The 17160-nt window shown below is 42.0% G+C and overlaps 3 protein-coding genes across 9 annotated transcripts; 2 read left to right on the forward strand and 1 right to left on the reverse strand.

Annotated features, from left to right (window-relative positions):
* On the forward strand, positions 1–5041 carry LOC133918484 (serine/threonine-protein kinase BLUS1-like). Of its 3 annotated transcripts, none has more exons than XM_062362376.1 (16): positions 1–369; positions 1152–1409; positions 1554–1681; positions 1792–1833; positions 1915–1996; positions 2070–2138; positions 2213–2383; positions 2459–2515; positions 2749–2817; positions 2902–3024; positions 3115–3176; positions 3468–3565; positions 3793–3878; positions 4518–4582; positions 4681–4724; positions 4814–5041. In XM_062362376.1, the coding sequence occupies exons 1-16, from the start codon at positions 157–159 to the stop codon at positions 4849–4851; spliced, it is 1605 nt and encodes a 534-aa protein (XP_062218360.1). In that variant the 5' UTR covers positions 1–156; the 3' UTR covers positions 4852–5041. The 3 variants fall into 3 exon arrangements, 2 of the variants coding, with proteins under 2 accessions (XP_062218360.1, XP_062218362.1); XR_009909771.1 differs by having other exon boundaries at positions 2–369; positions 4525–4582; XM_062362378.1 differs by having other exon boundaries at positions 2–369; positions 4521–4582.
* A 9-nt stretch (positions 5042–5050) lies between these two features.
* LOC133918485 (uncharacterized) lies at positions 5051–9144 on the forward strand. 5 transcript variants are annotated; one of them, XM_062362379.1, is made up of 8 exons: positions 5051–5919; positions 6003–6127; positions 6215–6252; positions 6808–6918; positions 7656–7735; positions 7970–8006; positions 8322–8363; positions 8694–9144. In XM_062362379.1, the coding sequence occupies exons 1-8, from the start codon at positions 5155–5157 to the stop codon at positions 8753–8755; spliced, it is 1260 nt and encodes a 419-aa protein (XP_062218363.1). In that variant the 5' UTR covers positions 5051–5154; the 3' UTR covers positions 8756–9144. The 5 variants fall into 5 exon arrangements, 3 of the variants coding, with proteins under 3 accessions (XP_062218363.1, XP_062218365.1, XP_062218364.1); XR_009909772.1 differs by lacking the exon at positions 8694–9144 and having other exon boundaries at positions 6808–6940; XR_009909773.1 differs by lacking the exons at positions 8322–8363; positions 8694–9144 and adding an exon at positions 8147–8203 and having other exon boundaries at positions 6808–6940.
* A 3377-nt stretch (positions 9145–12521) lies between these two features.
* Positions 12522–16054, reverse strand: LOC133918487 (gamma-glutamyl peptidase 5-like). The gene is made up of 3 exons (XM_062362383.1): positions 15578–16054; positions 15181–15351; positions 12522–13200 (listed from the first exon to the last, which is right to left on the reverse strand). Exons 1-3 carry the CDS (start codon positions 15908–15910, stop codon positions 12814–12816), a joined length of 891 nt encoding a protein of 296 aa, XP_062218367.1. The 5' UTR covers positions 15911–16054; the 3' UTR covers positions 12522–12813.
* Positions 16055–17160: the final 1106 nt, after the last annotated feature.

A 17160-nucleotide genomic window follows, 5' to 3' on the forward strand; every position in this document is an offset into this window, starting at 1 on the left:
CCCCCCCACGGATCCACCCATCAAGATCCCCACCGGCCGGGAGCTCAGATCGGCGGGGCAGCTCGCGCGGCCAGCTGGTGCGTCGTCGAATCGATTGATCCGGGTCAATTTCGTTCAATCCCTTGTTGAGAAGGCCGGGAGGGAGAGGGATCGAAGATGTGGTTCACGGAGAAGGGGAAGAAGGGGGGACCGTCGACGCCGAGGGGGAGGAAGCGGGAGTTCCCCATCCGAGCGGCGGACTACGAGCTGCTCGAGCCCATCGGGGACGGCGCCACGGCTGTCGTGCGCCGGGCGCGGTGCCTGCCGCTCGGCGGCGAGATCGTCGCCGTCAAGATTATGAACATGTCGCAGCGCACGGAGTCCGACGTGGTACGTACCCATTTGATTCCGCTAAATATCTCATCAGCTAACTGCTTGCTTAAATTTCTACATGTTTGAATTGCGCACTCATCCACAGCATGCATGCATGCAAACTTCGCATTTGATTGCTAAGGTTTAATTTGTAAGTTGTGCTCGCGGCATATACACATGCAAATCATCAAAACACATCACTTGTAAGAAGAAAAATAAGTTCCAGTATAGCTAAATAAAAAAACGGACGAATTTGAAAAATAACATCGCAAATATCACATAAGTTGGAAAATACCGACATTGGTCTTAAGGGCCACATGTTAATGATATTTTTTTAATATAGGTATTTTCCAGTAAGTATCTATATAACTTTTGCTATAAAAATGATTTAATAGATTCGTTCTAGGAATTATGACCTGCAAGGCTGCAATAGCTAGAAGAATTTTGACCAGTAGTTACTTAGGGCCTGTTTGTTTGAGCTGGAGATTGTAAAAAGCAGCTTATAGATTGTAGATTGTAAAAAGCTGGATTGTAAAATCTAGATTGTAAATTGTTAGAATCTGGTGGAAGACGGATTGCTGGATTGTTATAATTTGTGTGTTGGATTATAACAATCCAGCTTTTCCAACCAGCTGTTTGTTTCAGCTTTTGGGTTGTTATCACAATTCAGCTGTTTGTTTCAGCTTTTAGATTTTGATAACAATCCAGCTTTTATAATCTAAAACAAATAGGGCCTTAGTGAGCCGATTAATTGAGCTAACCATGCATGCACAACTGGGTTTATTTGTCTCCTTCTGCAGAACAATGCGACAGAGGAAGTCAAGACCATGATTATGGTTGACCACCCAAATCTTCTTAGTGCGTACTGCTCATTCACCGAGGGTGAAACCTTATGGATCGTAATGCCGTATATGTCTGGTGGTTCATGCTTTCACTTGATGAAATCTTCGTACCCGAAAGGGTTTGAGGGCGAAAACTTCATAGCATTTGTGCTGCGTGAAGCATTGAAAGGTTTAGAATACCTTCATGAAAATGGTCACATACATCGGGATGTAAAGGTAGGGATCATTGTCATTGCTATATAAGTATGTATATATGCACTAGTCAACATCATTAATTTGTTTTGTGTATTCTATTAGAATCTGTATGGTTCATATGCGTGCATTTTGATAATAAAGTGTATGTTTCATGCATGAGCACAGGCTGGAAACATACTTCTTGATCAGGAAAAAGGAGTGAAACTATCAGATTTTGGAGTTACTGCCAGTCTTTATGATTCAATTATCAATAGACATGGCAAAAGAAAGACACTTGTTGGGACGCCTTGTTGGTAATTACCAAGAAAAATATAGCATATTTCTTATTTTTAATTATTTGATAGTGTAATGTAATTGACTTTCTCTTACATATTAACGCTGCACTTCACTTTTTTTTTTCAAGGATGGCCCCTGAAGTTATGGAGCAAAAGGATTATGATTTTAAGTATATTTTGATTTTCCTTATTATTTAACATATATCAGTCGAGTATATATATTGATTTTCTGAGTAAAAAAACAATTACAGGGCAGATATTTGGTCTTTTGGCATAACTGCTGTTGAACTTGCTATTGGTCATGCTCCATTTTCAAGTCAACCTCCAGCAAAGGTATTGCCTTAATTTAGTCTATATTTTTTTTAATCAGATTATGAGTAAATGAGGTTTTTGAAATGCTATGTAGGTCTTTCTCATGACGTTGACACATGCTCCTCCATCACTTAATAACACAAAGGAGAAGAAATTTACAGAAGTATGGAGTTTAATATAATTCCTTAGACAGTTATTTTATGTCGGACTAAATTCATTTCTCTACTTGTTTTGTAGTCCTTTAAGAGTATGATTGCCACTTGTCTAATAAAAGATCCAACAAAAAGGCCATCGGCAAAAATTTTATTAAAGCACCCATTTTTCAGAAAAGCGAAGTCAGAACATAATGTCATGAAATGCATGATAAATAAATTGCCATCGTTGGGTGAGCGGATGCAATCGATAAAGGTATAAACACATAATTTTCTATCTATGTATCTTTTTCTAATATGGTAATATTAATGTGATATCAATTTTAAACAGGAGAAGGAAGAAAAGTTGCAAGCAGAGAAAAAACCCAATGACAAAACCAAAGAGAAGGTATCACGGGTTTCTCATATGATTTTTTCTGTTTATGTATAAGTTCTAATGATATATTTATTTAGCACTAATCTTTTGTATTTAAATTTCAACTAAAAATGGTTGTATTGAAGTTTGCAAATTTGTTCCTTTAATGCCTACTTAATGTTCTAGTCCATCTTTGGACAATGAGGTGGTCTTTTAAACGTACTATTCTATATGGATGGTATTGATTCACACTTTAAAATTAACAGGAGGAGTATAGAAGGGGTGTGAGTGAGTGGAATTTTGATATTGCGGACTTAAAAGCACAAGCTGCATTGGTACGTGTCTAATCATGCAATAAAGTTCCATGAAGACTTTTATGTTGTTTACTTGCATGCAACTAATCTTCTATTTAATTGCAGTACCCTGATGGGAATGAAGCAGATGATTTTTTACGTTTTCTATTTGAAATTGATACCGTTGACGAAACTACTCCGCTACAAGATATCCAAACACAAAATTGCTCTAGGAATGATGAGAAAATGGTAACATAAGCTTTCTACTATGTTATTAGTATTTTTCTTAATATAACCAGGTTAGAATAATTTATTTAACAACTGAAGTTGCATTGACAGAATATATGTGATGAAGCATCAGGACAATCAAATCCAACAAGTTCCTTGTCCTTATCTCAAAGGTTGTATCGTTTGATTTTCATTAATCTAAATGTTATGTATTATTGTTTGTCACTAATAAATAATTTCTCTCTTGCACAATCACTCTTACAATTATGGTTTATTGTACAAAAATACTGAAGTTAGTGCTATTTAGTTTTGGCCGTAAAAAATATGTTCACATTTTTAAGTGATGATTATTCATAAGTGTGGATTTGATTTATTGGCACAAGCATGCATTGCTTCATCTTTAACATTACGTAATCTATAAATTAGACATGTGTTTTTCTCCTAACTTTAGTTGCCTCTACCAGTGTGAAACAGCTCGATAAAGGAAGCCTTAATGGCCTTCTGCTCAATGAGTCGTTGGAAATTCATCCTGTATCACCTGCTAAGCAACTCACAAGAGCAGGCATGTTTGAAGTTTTTTTTATCCTCAAAGTAAAAAGTTGTGTATGTAGTTTGTATAAAAACAATTTTAACTTAACATAACATGTAATATGTGCTTATTTCTCGACATTTATTTGTGCCGCTTCTTGTTATTTATATATTTCATTACTTTGATTTAGATATATACTGTTAAATTTGGAATAGTCGACATATATGTCAACACAAGTATGATTGTTATGTTTTATGCAGTTTCCACTTGTAAGGACATTGACGAATATTTAGAGAAAACTTCCTTCCAAAAGGGTCGTTTTAAAGTAATACATGATTATAATAAGGTATGGATTTTATCATTGCACGTATTGTCCCAACTAATTAGTTTATCTAAATTGCATTTGGATACCTCTTTTTCTTATAGCACCTATGTTAAATTCATATTGTGGACCTTTTTCATGAGTTCAGCTGATGTATAGTCTTATTGAAACTTATATTACCTTTGTTGGTTGTTGTTTGTTATTAGCTTATATCTTTGTTACAGATTGGCAAGATTATTAGCAATCATTACTACTTATCCTGGCATATCAATTCGGTATAGTGGAATCTATATTGCAAAGTGAAATTTTCATCGACTTCACATCTTATTTACTATCATTCACATGTTTCACACAACAGTCTAACCATGTTATGTGTGATCCAACTTTTTGTCCATGAGAGCAAAAAAAAGAAGCTCTTCTCACATTTGGAAACCCATTTATGAAGTTTTAAATGAGCCACTCTAAAGTTTGTAAAGAAAATGAACATAACCTATCTACATTGGTTATCTACTTTCAAGGTAAATATTCGTATGCTTGTGGGATCGATGCATATATATTTCCTCGATCAAACAATAGTGATCTTGGTAGCCTCTATATATTGTATATGCAATACTTGTCTACTTATATTTCACATCAAAACATTATCTCATATGTTCTTTGAAGCAGCTAGAAGGAGCAACACAAAGAGAGAAGGAGTTGTTGGAACGCATTAATAGTTTAGAGCGAATGTAAGTCTATGACTTTTCATGTATGTTTTGTAATCTAATTAATAAACTTGATGTTTCAGAGTCATCTTTTCGATCTAATTATATATGTATCATTATAGGCTTCTTGCAACCCAAGATGAGGTCGAGCGGCTTAAAGCAAAGGGTAATACATTGTTGCCAAGGATGCTATATTTTTTGTTAATATTTGACGATCATCAATATTTATGTTTGATGTGTTGTGTTGTTTGGCAGAGACAAAAGGAGCAGAGGCATGCCTACAACAACAATAGCAATGAAAATAAAAGCTACTTTGGGTGATACTTGTTATGATAAGAGTAGTTATAGTATATATGCATAGCTCTTATTATCTTAAGAGTTTACTAAGTTGGTTGGTATGGTGGATGTTTCTCATTTTTTAAGCTAAGCTACTTTAGCATCAATTAATAAGAATTTGTTTATGCATTATGTCTTATTTCGTAAGCTAATTTGTTTGTGCATTAAGTCCCATCCTATTAACCACACGACTTGTTTTTAGAAAAAAAAAATTATACCGATCTCTGCATAAGTTATAAACTCAATCATCCATTAACCACATGCTGCACTTTCCGGTTGTGCGGCTGATTGATTCTCCACGCGCGCCCAAACTCGGCCGTTGTCCTACGAATCCATTGCTTGCGCTGTGCGCGTCGCTCCGCCGCCGGCACTGCGCCACGGCAGGACGCGCGGCCGAAGAGCCTCCCTCCAACTTCCGGAGGAGGTGTGCGGTGTCCTCAGCCGCACGGCAGCGCAAAATCCCCCCGCGCGCCGTGATACGGCACGCGCGCTTCACCCAATCCAATCCAATCCAACGCGTCCCGCGCGCACGCGCGGGCCGTTCGCGGAGGCACGTTTGGGCTACCATTTCGGACGGAATTCTTGGCGAGACCGCCGTGCGCGGGCCCAAAACCAGGGGAATCCGATGTGATCCGCGCTGCCGCGCGAGCTGGGCGGCCACCGGGAGCAGGCGGCCACGCGCTGGTTTCGCGGTCCTCGGCACGCGCACGACCACGGGACCGCCCCGGCATCCGCGGACGCCGAGATACCTGCCCACCGCTCCTCCGCCTGCTCCGCCTCGGCTAATACCGATGGGCGGTGGGAGCCGGGCCCTTCCCCTCTCCTCCCTCTGCGCCACCACCAAACCCCTGCTCCCCTTCCTCGCCCCCGCCCATCGCATCCTTCCCCTCCGCCTCGCCGCCGCCATGTCGTCCTCGTCCTCCTCCACTACCCCAGCCGCCCCCGCTGCATCGGGTGACGCCGCGGCCCCGGCACCCTCGGCGTCCAACGCCATCAACTTCCTCACGCTCTGCTACCGCCTCAAGGTGAGTGCTCCATTTCTGCTTCGCATTTCCGCGGTTCGGTCGTGAGGGGATCGGGATGTGTGATGGGATGGGTGTGGGTGCAGACGACCAAGCGAGCGGGGTGGGTGAGGCGCGGGGTGCAGGCACCTGAGTCGGTGGCCGACCACATGTACCGGATGGGCGTCATGGCGCTTGTCGCAGCCGACCTCCCCGGCGTCGACCGCGACAGGTGACGCCGTTGGTTTCCTTCACCAGCGCCAGCCATATTTAACCTTCTTGCGGTTCAAATATTTTGATGGGTTTTCTACAACTGCAGGTGTGTCAAGATGGCGATTGTGCATGACATCGCAGAAGGTATTGCTGAAAATACTCTGTAGTTCGTTTGATTGGATTTTGGGGCTGTGTATGCGTCAATTGACTATAAAGTTAGGGATGTGAAATTGTAATCTGTGAATGTGGGATCCTATAACCATGGGGGTGTTGGTAGACGTGAACTTGATTGAAAGAGAATGATGTGCATTCAAGTACTTGTGCTTCAAACTGATGGGAGCGGAACAGCTAGTGCCTATTATGCGGTGCTTAAATTTGGTATAGAACGAGCTGGTGATGATAAGTCTTGTATGGCCTTTGGAACTTAGGGAGAAGATGCCATAGGTTAGTGAAAATATGCTTGAATTACACATCTTACGTCCTTCGTACTTAGCATTTCATTTTGAGAAGCGTTCGATATGGCACTCAGCTTTAAAACGTTTGTCAGTGAGAAAAGGAACAGATGATTATGTGTTGCATCTGTATGGACTATTTCTGTGGTGTTAAAGCCTGAAAGCATGTTGCTGGCAGCCTGGCACTAATTGCATATGAAGATGCTAGTTTGGTTGACTCATTTCAGCTTTCTTTTGGGCGCCCCAGCAATCGTAGGCGATATCACCCCTTCAGATGGTGTGCCCAAGGAAGAGAAGAGCCGCAGGGAGAAAGAAGCATTGGACCGCATGTGTGAATTGCTAGGTGGAGGTTCAAGAGGTGAATATCAAAATATGCAAAAGTAAAACATTGATATTCAGTGTTGTAGGTATCTTAGGCTGGTACCATTCCATTGACATGAGACCATGAGTTCATCTTTTACTGTATGATAAATAATTATGTAAAATGAATGTGATGCTATTGTAAATTGTTGATAACTTTCTAGATGACTCAATAGTTCAGCCTAACACCTTAGTGTTCCACTATGTGTGCATACTCCAAGGAAAAATTGGAGGAAATGTGGATGTCTATGAATTTTGTAAATACCATAATATAGTAAATTCTGGTAATTCCATATCGTTTGTTTCCTTATCCTTGAATTTATATTAATCCTACTGTTATTATTGCAAAATGGGCATTTTACCATCTAAGATTTTTTTTCACTGCCATCAGGAAAGTAACTCAGGACGCGGGAATCTTTTTTCCCCCAAGATAAAAGGGTTCTACAACTTAGAAATCCAGTGGGTAGTTTGTTTTCACGTTGTTCAAAACTTATTTAGATAGTTATTGAACAATATTGGAGAGCACCACCGCATTAGCAACCCTTGGTTAGGTGCCAAGGGAATATTTAAAATTCAAGATCGCTCTCGAACTCTGCCTTTTGGAGAAACTGTTCTTCATAGAAGATAAGGAATGCCTTCTGCGGAGGCCAAACTAAAAAGTTTCTGTGCCCTTATACATTCGATATACAATAAATGTTGCTTTTATATCATTATCTACATGCTGTTCTTTTTCAGCACAAGAAATTCGTGAACTTTGGATGGAGTATGAGGAGAATGCCTCGTTGGAAGCAAAACTTGTCAAAGATTTTGACAAGGTACAATTATATCCAGCAATTTGCTGACACAATGACAACATCTGTCTCAAGCAATTCTAGCGATCTTTCAACTGACAATGCCATAACTTGAAGTGCGCTTAACTTAGTTTGGTCCCAGTTGGTCCCAGTGGAGACCATCGATAGGACCCTCGATAGACATTGACCTGTGGCTCCAACTTTTTTCTTTTCCTTTACATGTAGTAACCTTTTGCTTTCTGAATGTTATGTTTCCAGGTTGAGATGATACTTCAAGCACTGGAGTATGAAAAGGGTAAGTTAATTTCTGGTTCTCGATTATCTTAATGTCATCAGCATTGCCATTTTCCCAAACGCAGTAGCTATGAAGTATGAACTACAGACTATTAAGTGCATTCATCAAGTATTCTTGTTGTGATCGAATTTTGGTTATAGTGAAAATTCGGTTCGAGTATCAAGTATGGTCCATCTTTTGCATCATCTTGTGCCGCTACATAGTGTGAGAAGTAATACACAGAATACATGTCTTAACACCTGCTTTGCTCCGTATTGACCATGAGATGGGGGTTTACAGTATCACACTTACGCCTGTGTATCTGAAAATTTGCAGAGCAAGGGCAGGACCTAGAAGAGTTCTTCCAATCAACAGCAGGTGTGGTTATCTTCCATCAGCATCCAGCACACCCAATTGAACACCTTATCTAAACTGCGCAGTCTGTTACGTCTTTTATTCTTACACTTGAGATATGTTCCTCTGAGATGATCTAAACTATTCATCAGAAATTCAGAACATATTAGCGCCTGAATGGTTAGTGTTGATGTTGAAACTAAGCACTAGCATCCCCATGAGTGTTTTTATCATGAGTTGATATGTGCTTTTTGACAGTTTTCTCTCCTTGCGCTTGTAATTTTGCCAGAGTATCAGCACTAAAATAGTTGGAACAAAAAAGATGATTATTTTTTCCGGTTAATTCCTGTGCAGGGAAATTTCAGACAGACATTGGAAAAGCATGGGCAGGGGAGATCGCATCAAGAAGAAAGTGAAACAAACTGATCAGATGACATCCGTTTGGTCTTTCTGTTTTCAAGATAACTTGCCGGCACCGCATTTCTGTTAAACTTCACCTTTACTAGATGATGCTTCAAGGCTTAGCACTGAAACACATTGGGCTTGCCCTTGGGGAGTGAACTTCACTTTCACCACATTTCTTGGCCCTGAGGCACATTGGGCTCGCTACACCAAAGCTCCAGATGGCCACCTCTTTTGGCTTGTAATTGCCCGTATCAAAAGTGTCAAGAGCTCGTAGCCGGATCCAACAGGAAGTTTCAGCACCAGCTCCTGGTGATGTAAAATCAGTCGAGTCTTGAATCACTGTACCAGCATAGTTTCTCATGGTAACCCAGTTTAATCGTTTCAGCCGTTTTTTGTTAAATTGTGCCCTTGTTTTAAGCAAGATAAACTCAGACTTTTGCATCCATTTCTATGTTGTTGATGTTCACCAATAGTGCATTCAGAGCTCAGACAGAGCACAAGGTTAACTGTACGTCACCACATCCATCCATAACACAAAGCTACTGTATGTATCACCAAAAGAAAGGGTATATATGTTGCAATGAAATACACATAGGCATCCATGAGACCATGAGTAGTGCACTGGCCAAGAGTTAGCCCTGGCGTTTCTTCCACCCTGAGGAACCGCCTGCACAGGCCGGTCCAAAGCCCCCTGCCCGGCTCGCTGCTTTGCGAGCTCTGTGATTTCAGAGCAGATGAAGGATGAAAGTAAGAGGAATGCTGAAGCCTTCTTCACAGGCATTAAGCGCACGATTAGACTAATGGCATATGTGATAGTACACTCCTAGTTAATGATGGTTACAGCATATGGCCGACAAGTTTGCATACCCCATGATTGTTTTCACGCACAAATCTACAGTTCTGATAAGCCATGCGGACACATGGTCTAGGGGAATTATCGTGTTGCTTTATGTCCAAGCCATAGTAGACATGAAGCAATCAAATTCTAATTTTTTGCCTGAATTAACAAGGTCGTCAAAAATCTAAAATCCTAATTGGAACTGCTATGATCAATATTGCATTTTCACCTGTTTACTATTTAGTAGAATTGTATGAAGCTTTACAAAGTTCTCTTTTTTATTGCTGTTTCAAGGGGAAAAGCATTGGAAAGCCTACATATATTTATTTTCCACGTGTGTCTACACCCATGTGCAGTCAAGTAAATGGGAAAAAATTTGGTGCAAACAAGCAAATGGGTGTAAACATGTAAACAGCGAAAGTTGTTTGTCTGATCCCTATCTGAAGGCTATCGTTGATCTTAGCATTCCATCAGTGGAGGGACTATTTTGTGATATTTTATGATTGCATGTTTTTTTCAAGTCAACCCCTCCACTAATGGGATGGTGAGATCAACCGTAGTCTTCAAATGTGATATAGATGGAAGATATTCATTGTTTACATGTTTACACCTATTTACTAGTTTGTACTAAAGATTTTCCTCTAGTATTGCCACCTCTGCCAATTTGTTTTGAGTTTTCAGGCACTGTGAAAGTAAATTAGTATGCAAGGTGTTCAGTGCCTGTTAAGTTCTCTCTCTCTCTCTCTCTCTCTCTCTCTCTCTCTCTCTCTCTCATATATATATATATAGATATATGTGATGGGTGCCCGAGTCATATCAGATTATAAGATGTAGTTCCCTCTACTGTCATTGATATGCTATGCTCGTGTTAGTCAAGAACAAATGGCTCGCGAACTGTCGAATGAAGTATCATGTCTGATTTTATAGAGTGATCTTTGCAGTTGAGGAAATTACCAGCCAACAATCATTGCATACATGTCTAAATGAAAATTCTTATATCGAAAATATGACTTTTGAATTAGTTATGATGTCTCGTGCCTGACCATTGATACATTCTTAGTTCTTTATGGCCTATGAGTGACAGTATTGTTGCCCACTTTGAAAATTTGTTTGTGTCCCTGGATGACTATCGAATCTGTGGTCTCCCTCGATGCTTGTGTCGCTATGGAGTGTTCTTTGGATCCTCAGACTAGGGTTCGCAAATGCGAGATATTCGATGCTTATTGACAGATCAAATTTGAATTCAAATTTAAAAAATTCAAAAAAAATTGTGAATTTCAATTGAATTCTTTGAATTTTGATCGTGTTGAATGCGCCGGGGCTCGATATTCAATCCTCGGCCGTATTTTGGAACCCTGCCTCCGACACCGTGCCCAACTTTGCACAATCTTCCACACGAATTGCTTCAAACCAAAGAACGAAGAGAAGAACACGTAGATCTAAAAATTACATGTAAAGAAGAATGACATACAACACTGATTCTAATGTCCTAAAGACTCTTTTAAATTACCTTCTCACATTTCCACCCCGTAAGTTAGTGTCGGGGCACCTGGTCTAGTACTTAAGTACCTATGAGTTGGTATCTTTTAAATGAACTACTCACATGAGATCCTCTTATTCTAGGCTATTGATCTTCCACCTTCACAGTGAATTTTAACAAAAGTTTCAATCACCTGTAACCTTGCTTCATGAATTCGCACTTACTCATCACTTGTAGAACTCTGATATCCCGGTCTCGAATCAAGTTGAACAGAACTCTGATATCTCTCTCTGCCGTTTTCACATGTATAATTGTGAAAACCTAGCTAAGAAGGTGACACTTCTGTATCATCTCTCCAATAATTTTGGTAGACGAACAAGCTGATAAAGACTGGGGAGCAAATGGTAGCTGATTAGGGATCATATACGTATCGAGCTGCGCCATTTGCAAAAAAAGAATAACATGACCAATGTCCAGTGGTGAAGCTAGGTAGATGTATCCTGGTGCAGTTGCACCAAGGTAAATCAAAATTTTAGTAGAAATTGTCTTATTTTAACTATATGTATATCATGATAAGTTAAGCTTTAGGAGTAATATATATTTATTTTAGGTTGTGTATTTGACACTATCATAATTTAAGTTCTATCTTCGCGGCTGCCAATGTCATATCAGCTCCAAATAAGCAAATCGTTCTCCTGCCTGTTCGTTTCATATCTCAGCTCCAATAAATATTACGTGTAACCGAGTTGGCCAGGCAAACCGTAGCAAATATCAGCGTCCACTTCAGTGCCTTCGCTTTCGTGCCGGATGCTTAACGATCAGCATACCATAATCACACACAGATTTGTTATTGGATGTAATTCCTCCATTCGTCAGCGTCTCTTTTGCGTCGTCTGTTTCACGGTTCAGATAATGATCAGTATCTTTCTCATATTTGACTCTCTCAGCGTCCATTTCTTTATGCGTGTGAACAATGCATGCAAAGAAAAAAAGTATAAAGAGAAATAATATTATTGTGCCATAGCCCGCAACTAAATATCAAAAACTGAAATCACACACGTACTGGATGCGTGCACAATGTAGCACTGGTGATCGGCCTTCGTGTATATTGAGATATAACATGTGTATATTGACTATAGTTTATTGCTCTATCAGCGACAACTCATATATACCAAAACGGATGCCCACTATCATACCATGGCGAGAAAACTTTTGTAGGCTTGTTTGAATAGGGCGATTGGGATCCTCTATGCTCAATTTAAATTTGAACTAAATCCTAAAATCTGACAGAGACTAAATCCTAAACATTGACAGTACCACCACCTCTTCCGAGCAAACCCTACATTTTTTAATAATGAAAGTACAATTTTTGTTCTATGCACCAACAAGACGTCTGAATTATGCATATAAACAATTTTTTTTTTAAAAACACTTAAATTTAAGTCTAAAATAACTCAAATTTAAATGATCTAAATATACATTGACACATTCGATACATTAAAAAAAAAAGACACATATAATACACATCTAGCCTGTCTAGCTCACGGAAAAAAGGACGCCAATTGTCCCGTCCATATGGCTTCCATTAATCGAGAGCTGTGCAGTGTGAAGTGTGTAACACATGCATGAATCTGGGAGCTGGACCTCACCACCACCCACTCCTTCGTCCTCCCTGATTGCACGCCGTACATGGCGCCAACCATGAAGGCACTTGCGTACGACGACGTGCAGCGCTAGCCGCTGGCGAATAACTAATAGGTGCCGGTCCTGGTACTGCACGCCAGCGGGAGCACCGGAGCGGCGCCGGCGAAGCAGTCGACAGCGGCCCGGCTGGTGACCTCCGGCGCCGCGGGCGACCGGCTGCAGCTCCCTCCTCCATTCAGGAACCCCCTGCAGAGCGCCGTCCAGAACCTGCAGTCCGGTCCGCGGCTCTCCGCCATCGTCCGCCGCGCGTCCTCGCCCACGCACCGGTGGATAGCGTTCTCGCGGAGGAGGCGGTCGATGAGGCTATGGAGGATGTCGGTGGTGTACTCGGGGTGGCCCTGGATGCCCAGTGCGTGCTCCCCCACCGCGAACGCCTCCACGCGTGTCTTCTCTGAGTAGGCCAGCACCCTCGCCCGCGGCGGGATCTCCCACACCTGCATGATCAGCAAACACAAATATAGTATAGACCATAAGTAACATCTTATTAATATTGGATGAAAAAAATCACGATCGAAGATGTATCAGTGTCGGTTTTTAATCTCTCACGCTCGAAAAATTAGTGAGCCGCTAGGATCCAACACTGAAAAGGACTACCAATGTTGGTTCCATTTGCAACCAGCACTAATAAGAATCAGACCTGAAATATTTCTTCACAGGAGTTTTGGCTCGTTCAGCTCGAGTCCACCTCTCTCTACCTTATCTTCTCGGGAGCACATGGACACCCGCAGCTCTCATCAATCTCCTCCCTCTCTCTATCTTATCTCTTCCTCCTCTCCTCCATCTCTCTCTCGGTCAGCCCCACGCGCCTCCGCTCCTGCCTCCGAGCCCTCTCCTTGGTCAACCCCGTCGCTCCAAAGGTGACTCCTTGGCGTGGCTCACGGAAGAATATTTTGGAAGGATGCGATGTGACGGAGGTGGACAAGATGGTGATGTGGTCACCGACGCCGGTCATGGAGCTCGCCCAGCTCGTCGTCGACTCCAGAGGCAGCCTAGAGCTCTCATCGTCGATCATCGCGTGGGGCGGCTGGATCCGGCTCGGGAGCAGCAGGATCCGGAGCGGAGGCGGTTGTCGACCACATGCTAGAGGCCCCACCTGGGGAACAATGAGGCCGACAAGGACGTGGCCGTGGTCGGGCGGTCATTGTGCGTGCTGCTCGACATGGCAGACGTGCTGCAGGAGCACACGGTGCGCGGCGTCGTCGAACTGCTCGCGTTGGAGCAAGTGGGCGCGTTCGTCACGGCCATGCTGAGGTTCCACCTCGGCGTCTGCTGCGCCGGGCGTGACTAGAGCCATAGCCACGGCGGCTGGCGGGGGCTCCAATGGGCAGTCAATTTACCCAATGCAACAAAACTGTGGCGACGACTTTTGTACCCCGCATTTTATTTGTGCATGACGGAGTGTGCAGGACGGAGCAAGGATGTGCGGCGGTGGCGTCCTCGGTGACGATGAGCTCCGACATGTGTTGCTGACAGTGGGCTCAGCTCAATGCATGAAGCCAGCTCATTTGTCTGGCTATTTTTTCTTTTCTTTTGTTTCTGGAAAACTTCATCAGTGTCGATTCCAAATCAGCATTGATAGTCGGAGACTATCAGTGCTATTTATGGAGTGTTGGTTCTAAAACCGACACTGATGAGGTTTTGAAACCGGCATTGATGAGGTGTTTTGGTGTAATAAAACGGACAAGAAATTAGTGCACATGCATGTGACAGAAGTAGACCAGAACAAGGTTTCAAAAACCGAAATTAGATCAAAAACCGGTCCCTAGTGGTTTCTGCGGTTCTCGCGAATACCGCTCGAAAACTAGTAAAATTCAGAAAAATTTTGTTAAAAAATTTAAATTTAAATTTGAATTTGATCGACTTCCCACCGGTTTCGGTTATTGAACCATGGCAAATTGACCGAAGTTCACGAATACTGACCGGTATTTGATGAATTGGTAAACTCTGCACCAGAGTGCCTCTTGAAATTTACAGGCTTAATTAGGAGGGGGAAAAAAGAGAGGCTGCAATACGTATGGACGGTAATACAAAATACTAGTCCACCGGTTAGAAATAGTAGATGTATTTATTTTTTAAAAATTCAAACTTTGTGTACTTTAACTAACATTTAATTAAATTATAAAAATAATTTCAAACTATATAGGTTTTGTAGCTATAAATAATATATTTTGTGAGAAATTTTAGTCAAAACCTAAATTTCAAAATCAAACTTAGAAAAATACACCTACTATTTCTAAACAAAGAGAATATGTAGTAAATAATTTGCAAATGTCAACTTCCTCGCTCCCAATTTGACCAAGTTTTCGGAATGCGAATTGAAGCATGGAAATGGCCCAATAAGACAGACATCGACATCGACATCGACATCGACATAAAATACACATGCATTGTCAGCACTCATGCACGCACGGTACCTCGTCTTGGTGCACCTCGATGATGGAGGCGTACTTGGGGAGCCGGTCGATCTGGAGATTCCGGAGGAACTCCAAGCCCTCCAGGTCATGGACGAAGGTCACCTTCCTCACCCCAACGTCCCATCCGCCACGCGCCTTGCCCACCCTTCCCCCCAATGCTCGGCACAAAACCTAATGAAGCAAGAAAGAAAAAAACGAAATTAGTACTTACGAATTGCTAGCTGATGGTGAAATAAATCACCTGTATGATGAATGTAGGGGAAGATTATCGATTCGATAACGGTGACTGACAGGTGGATCCACTTAGAGCTAGGTCTCCGTTGCATCAAGTGGGTGCTACAGAATTTTGCTAGAATTGAATCAGCACGGCAGTGACACTTAGCATGCATGCACTCACTTGGTGTCCGAAGCAGATGCCGAGGACCCGCTTCTTCATGGCGTGGACGGTCTGGATCAGCGCGCACAGGCGGCGGATCCAGTCGTCGTCGCCGTACGCGTCGTGCGGGCTGCCGCTCACCACGAAACCGTCGTACCGGGCCAGGTCCTCCGGCGCGGGGAACTCGCCGTCCACCACGCGGAAGCAGTCCCACCTCTCGCCGTCGACGCCGCCGAGCGCGGCCACGAAGACGTTGCGGTACCCTCCGTACACCTTCCGGGCGTACTCCGAGTCCCTCAGCGCCAGCAGCAGCGCGTACCGCCTCCCCACGCCGCACGCCGCCGCCGTCGTCATCGCTGGAACACCCGGAAGCTAGCTGCTGGCTCGAAGCTGCCCAAGTGTAGTACACTAACACTGAGCTGTGTCGCGAGCTCTGGATGAGATGCTATCGAATTCGGAGCTCCAATTTAATGGGGGGCGCGAGTGCGCGTATCCGTAGACGTCGCGATCGCTTGTGAAACACGTGGATCCGCAAACACGCGGTCTAACGAAGTATGCAGAGTTGAGTTGTAGTAGATACAAGGATGCAGGAGTCCGACGACATCTATACAAATTTGGTTTGGCCAATTGTCAATGGTGTAACAGTTATGTACTACCTTTGTTTTCAAATAATTGACAGTAGTACTGTAGCAACCAAGTAACTTTGATCAATAATAATTTTTAAAATATTTAAGAAGTAAAATAAAAATAGTATTGTTAGATTTGTCATAAAAATAGTTTAAATATGTTGTATACTTAGAATGATTTATATATGTATTTATGAAAAATTAACGATCAAATATTAATATTTAAAGTTAATAGTGACAGTTATTTAAAAATGGAGGTAGTAATTAAGTATACTATATAATGCATGTTGAGGAGTTGATCATCAGGACCTGTCACCTTGAGAGCAGGGGTCGCAATCAGTTTGCTGAATCACATGGAGCATGGTGTCTTCGAATTAAACAAAAAAGAGATGGTCGGTGTCTCGGTGAAAGCTTATTTGCCTGTAGACGACCTGTCAAGTGTCAACAGTGACGACACGTATATAGATGCCACCCCTATATAATATACTAGTATAATATCTTTGAGATGATCAGTGATTCAGGCAAGATTGACGGTTTCAACTTTGTAGAAAGATAACCACCATGGGCACATGTATATTAATTAATTGTTGTGAGACTGTTGTACCATTTATATAACGTCACATATCTAACAGTACATCACAGACAGAAAACGAAAACTGACTAAGATAGGGAGAAAGCAGACAATTTTCTATGGGAACCATCTCCTATTAAGTCGGGAGGGAAAAATCATTTGTGACATGTGTACATCGCTATCGATTTCTCAAGGTAAGCGTTCGCGACAATGTAGTGAGAAACCGACTACGATGACTTGCCTTATTACAGTCAATTCTCAAGCTGAGTCATATTATGTGATATATTTCCAGACGCATGTTTATCTGGTTTTTTAATCAAACAATTACAAATTTATGTGTTTATTTTAAAAATTACTAATCTAAGACTCTTGTCGCATGTTGGAAGAACGGGCGACATGTTTAAAAT

This window comes from Phragmites australis, chromosome 5 (assembly GCF_958298935.1).
Source record: "Phragmites australis chromosome 5, lpPhrAust1.1, whole genome shotgun sequence".
NCBI classification, from domain to species: Eukaryota; Viridiplantae; Streptophyta; class Magnoliopsida; order Poales; family Poaceae; genus Phragmites; species Phragmites australis.

Excerpts from the sequence above, each read along its gene's own strand:
- LOC133918484 (XM_062362376.1), top strand. The coding sequence starts at position 157 with ATGTGGTTCACGGAGAAGGGGAAGAAGGGGGGACCGTCGACGCCGAGG. Across the intron at positions 2,384-2,458 it reads AGCGGATGCAATCGATAAAG|GAGAAGGAAGAAAAGTTGCA; the intron begins GTATAAACACAT and ends AATTTTAAACAG. Across the intron at positions 2,818-2,901 it reads TAAAAGCACAAGCTGCATTG|TACCCTGATGGGAATGAAGC; the intron begins GTACGTGTCTAA and ends ATTTAATTGCAG.
- LOC133918485 (XM_062362379.1), top strand. The coding sequence starts at position 5,155 with ATGCTGCACTTTCCGGTTGTGCGGCTGATTGATTCTCCACGCGCGCCC. Across the intron at positions 7,736-7,969 it reads TTGTCAAAGATTTTGACAAG|GTTGAGATGATACTTCAAGC; the intron begins GTACAATTATAT and ends TTATGTTTCCAG. Across the intron at positions 8,007-8,321 it reads AGCACTGGAGTATGAAAAGG|AGCAAGGGCAGGACCTAGAA; the intron begins GTAAGTTAATTT and ends GAAAATTTGCAG.
- LOC133918487 (XM_062362383.1), bottom strand. The coding sequence starts at position 15,910 with ATGACGACGGCGGCGGCGTGCGGCGTGGGGAGGCGGTACGCGCTGCTG. Across the intron at positions 15,352-15,577 it reads GCATCTGCTTCGGACACCAA|GTTTTGTGCCGAGCATTGGG; the intron begins GTGAGTGCATGC and ends TTGCTTCATTAG. Across the intron at positions 13,201-15,180 it reads TCGAGGTGCACCAAGACGAG|GTGTGGGAGATCCCGCCGCG; the intron begins GTACCGTGCGTG and ends CTGATCATGCAG.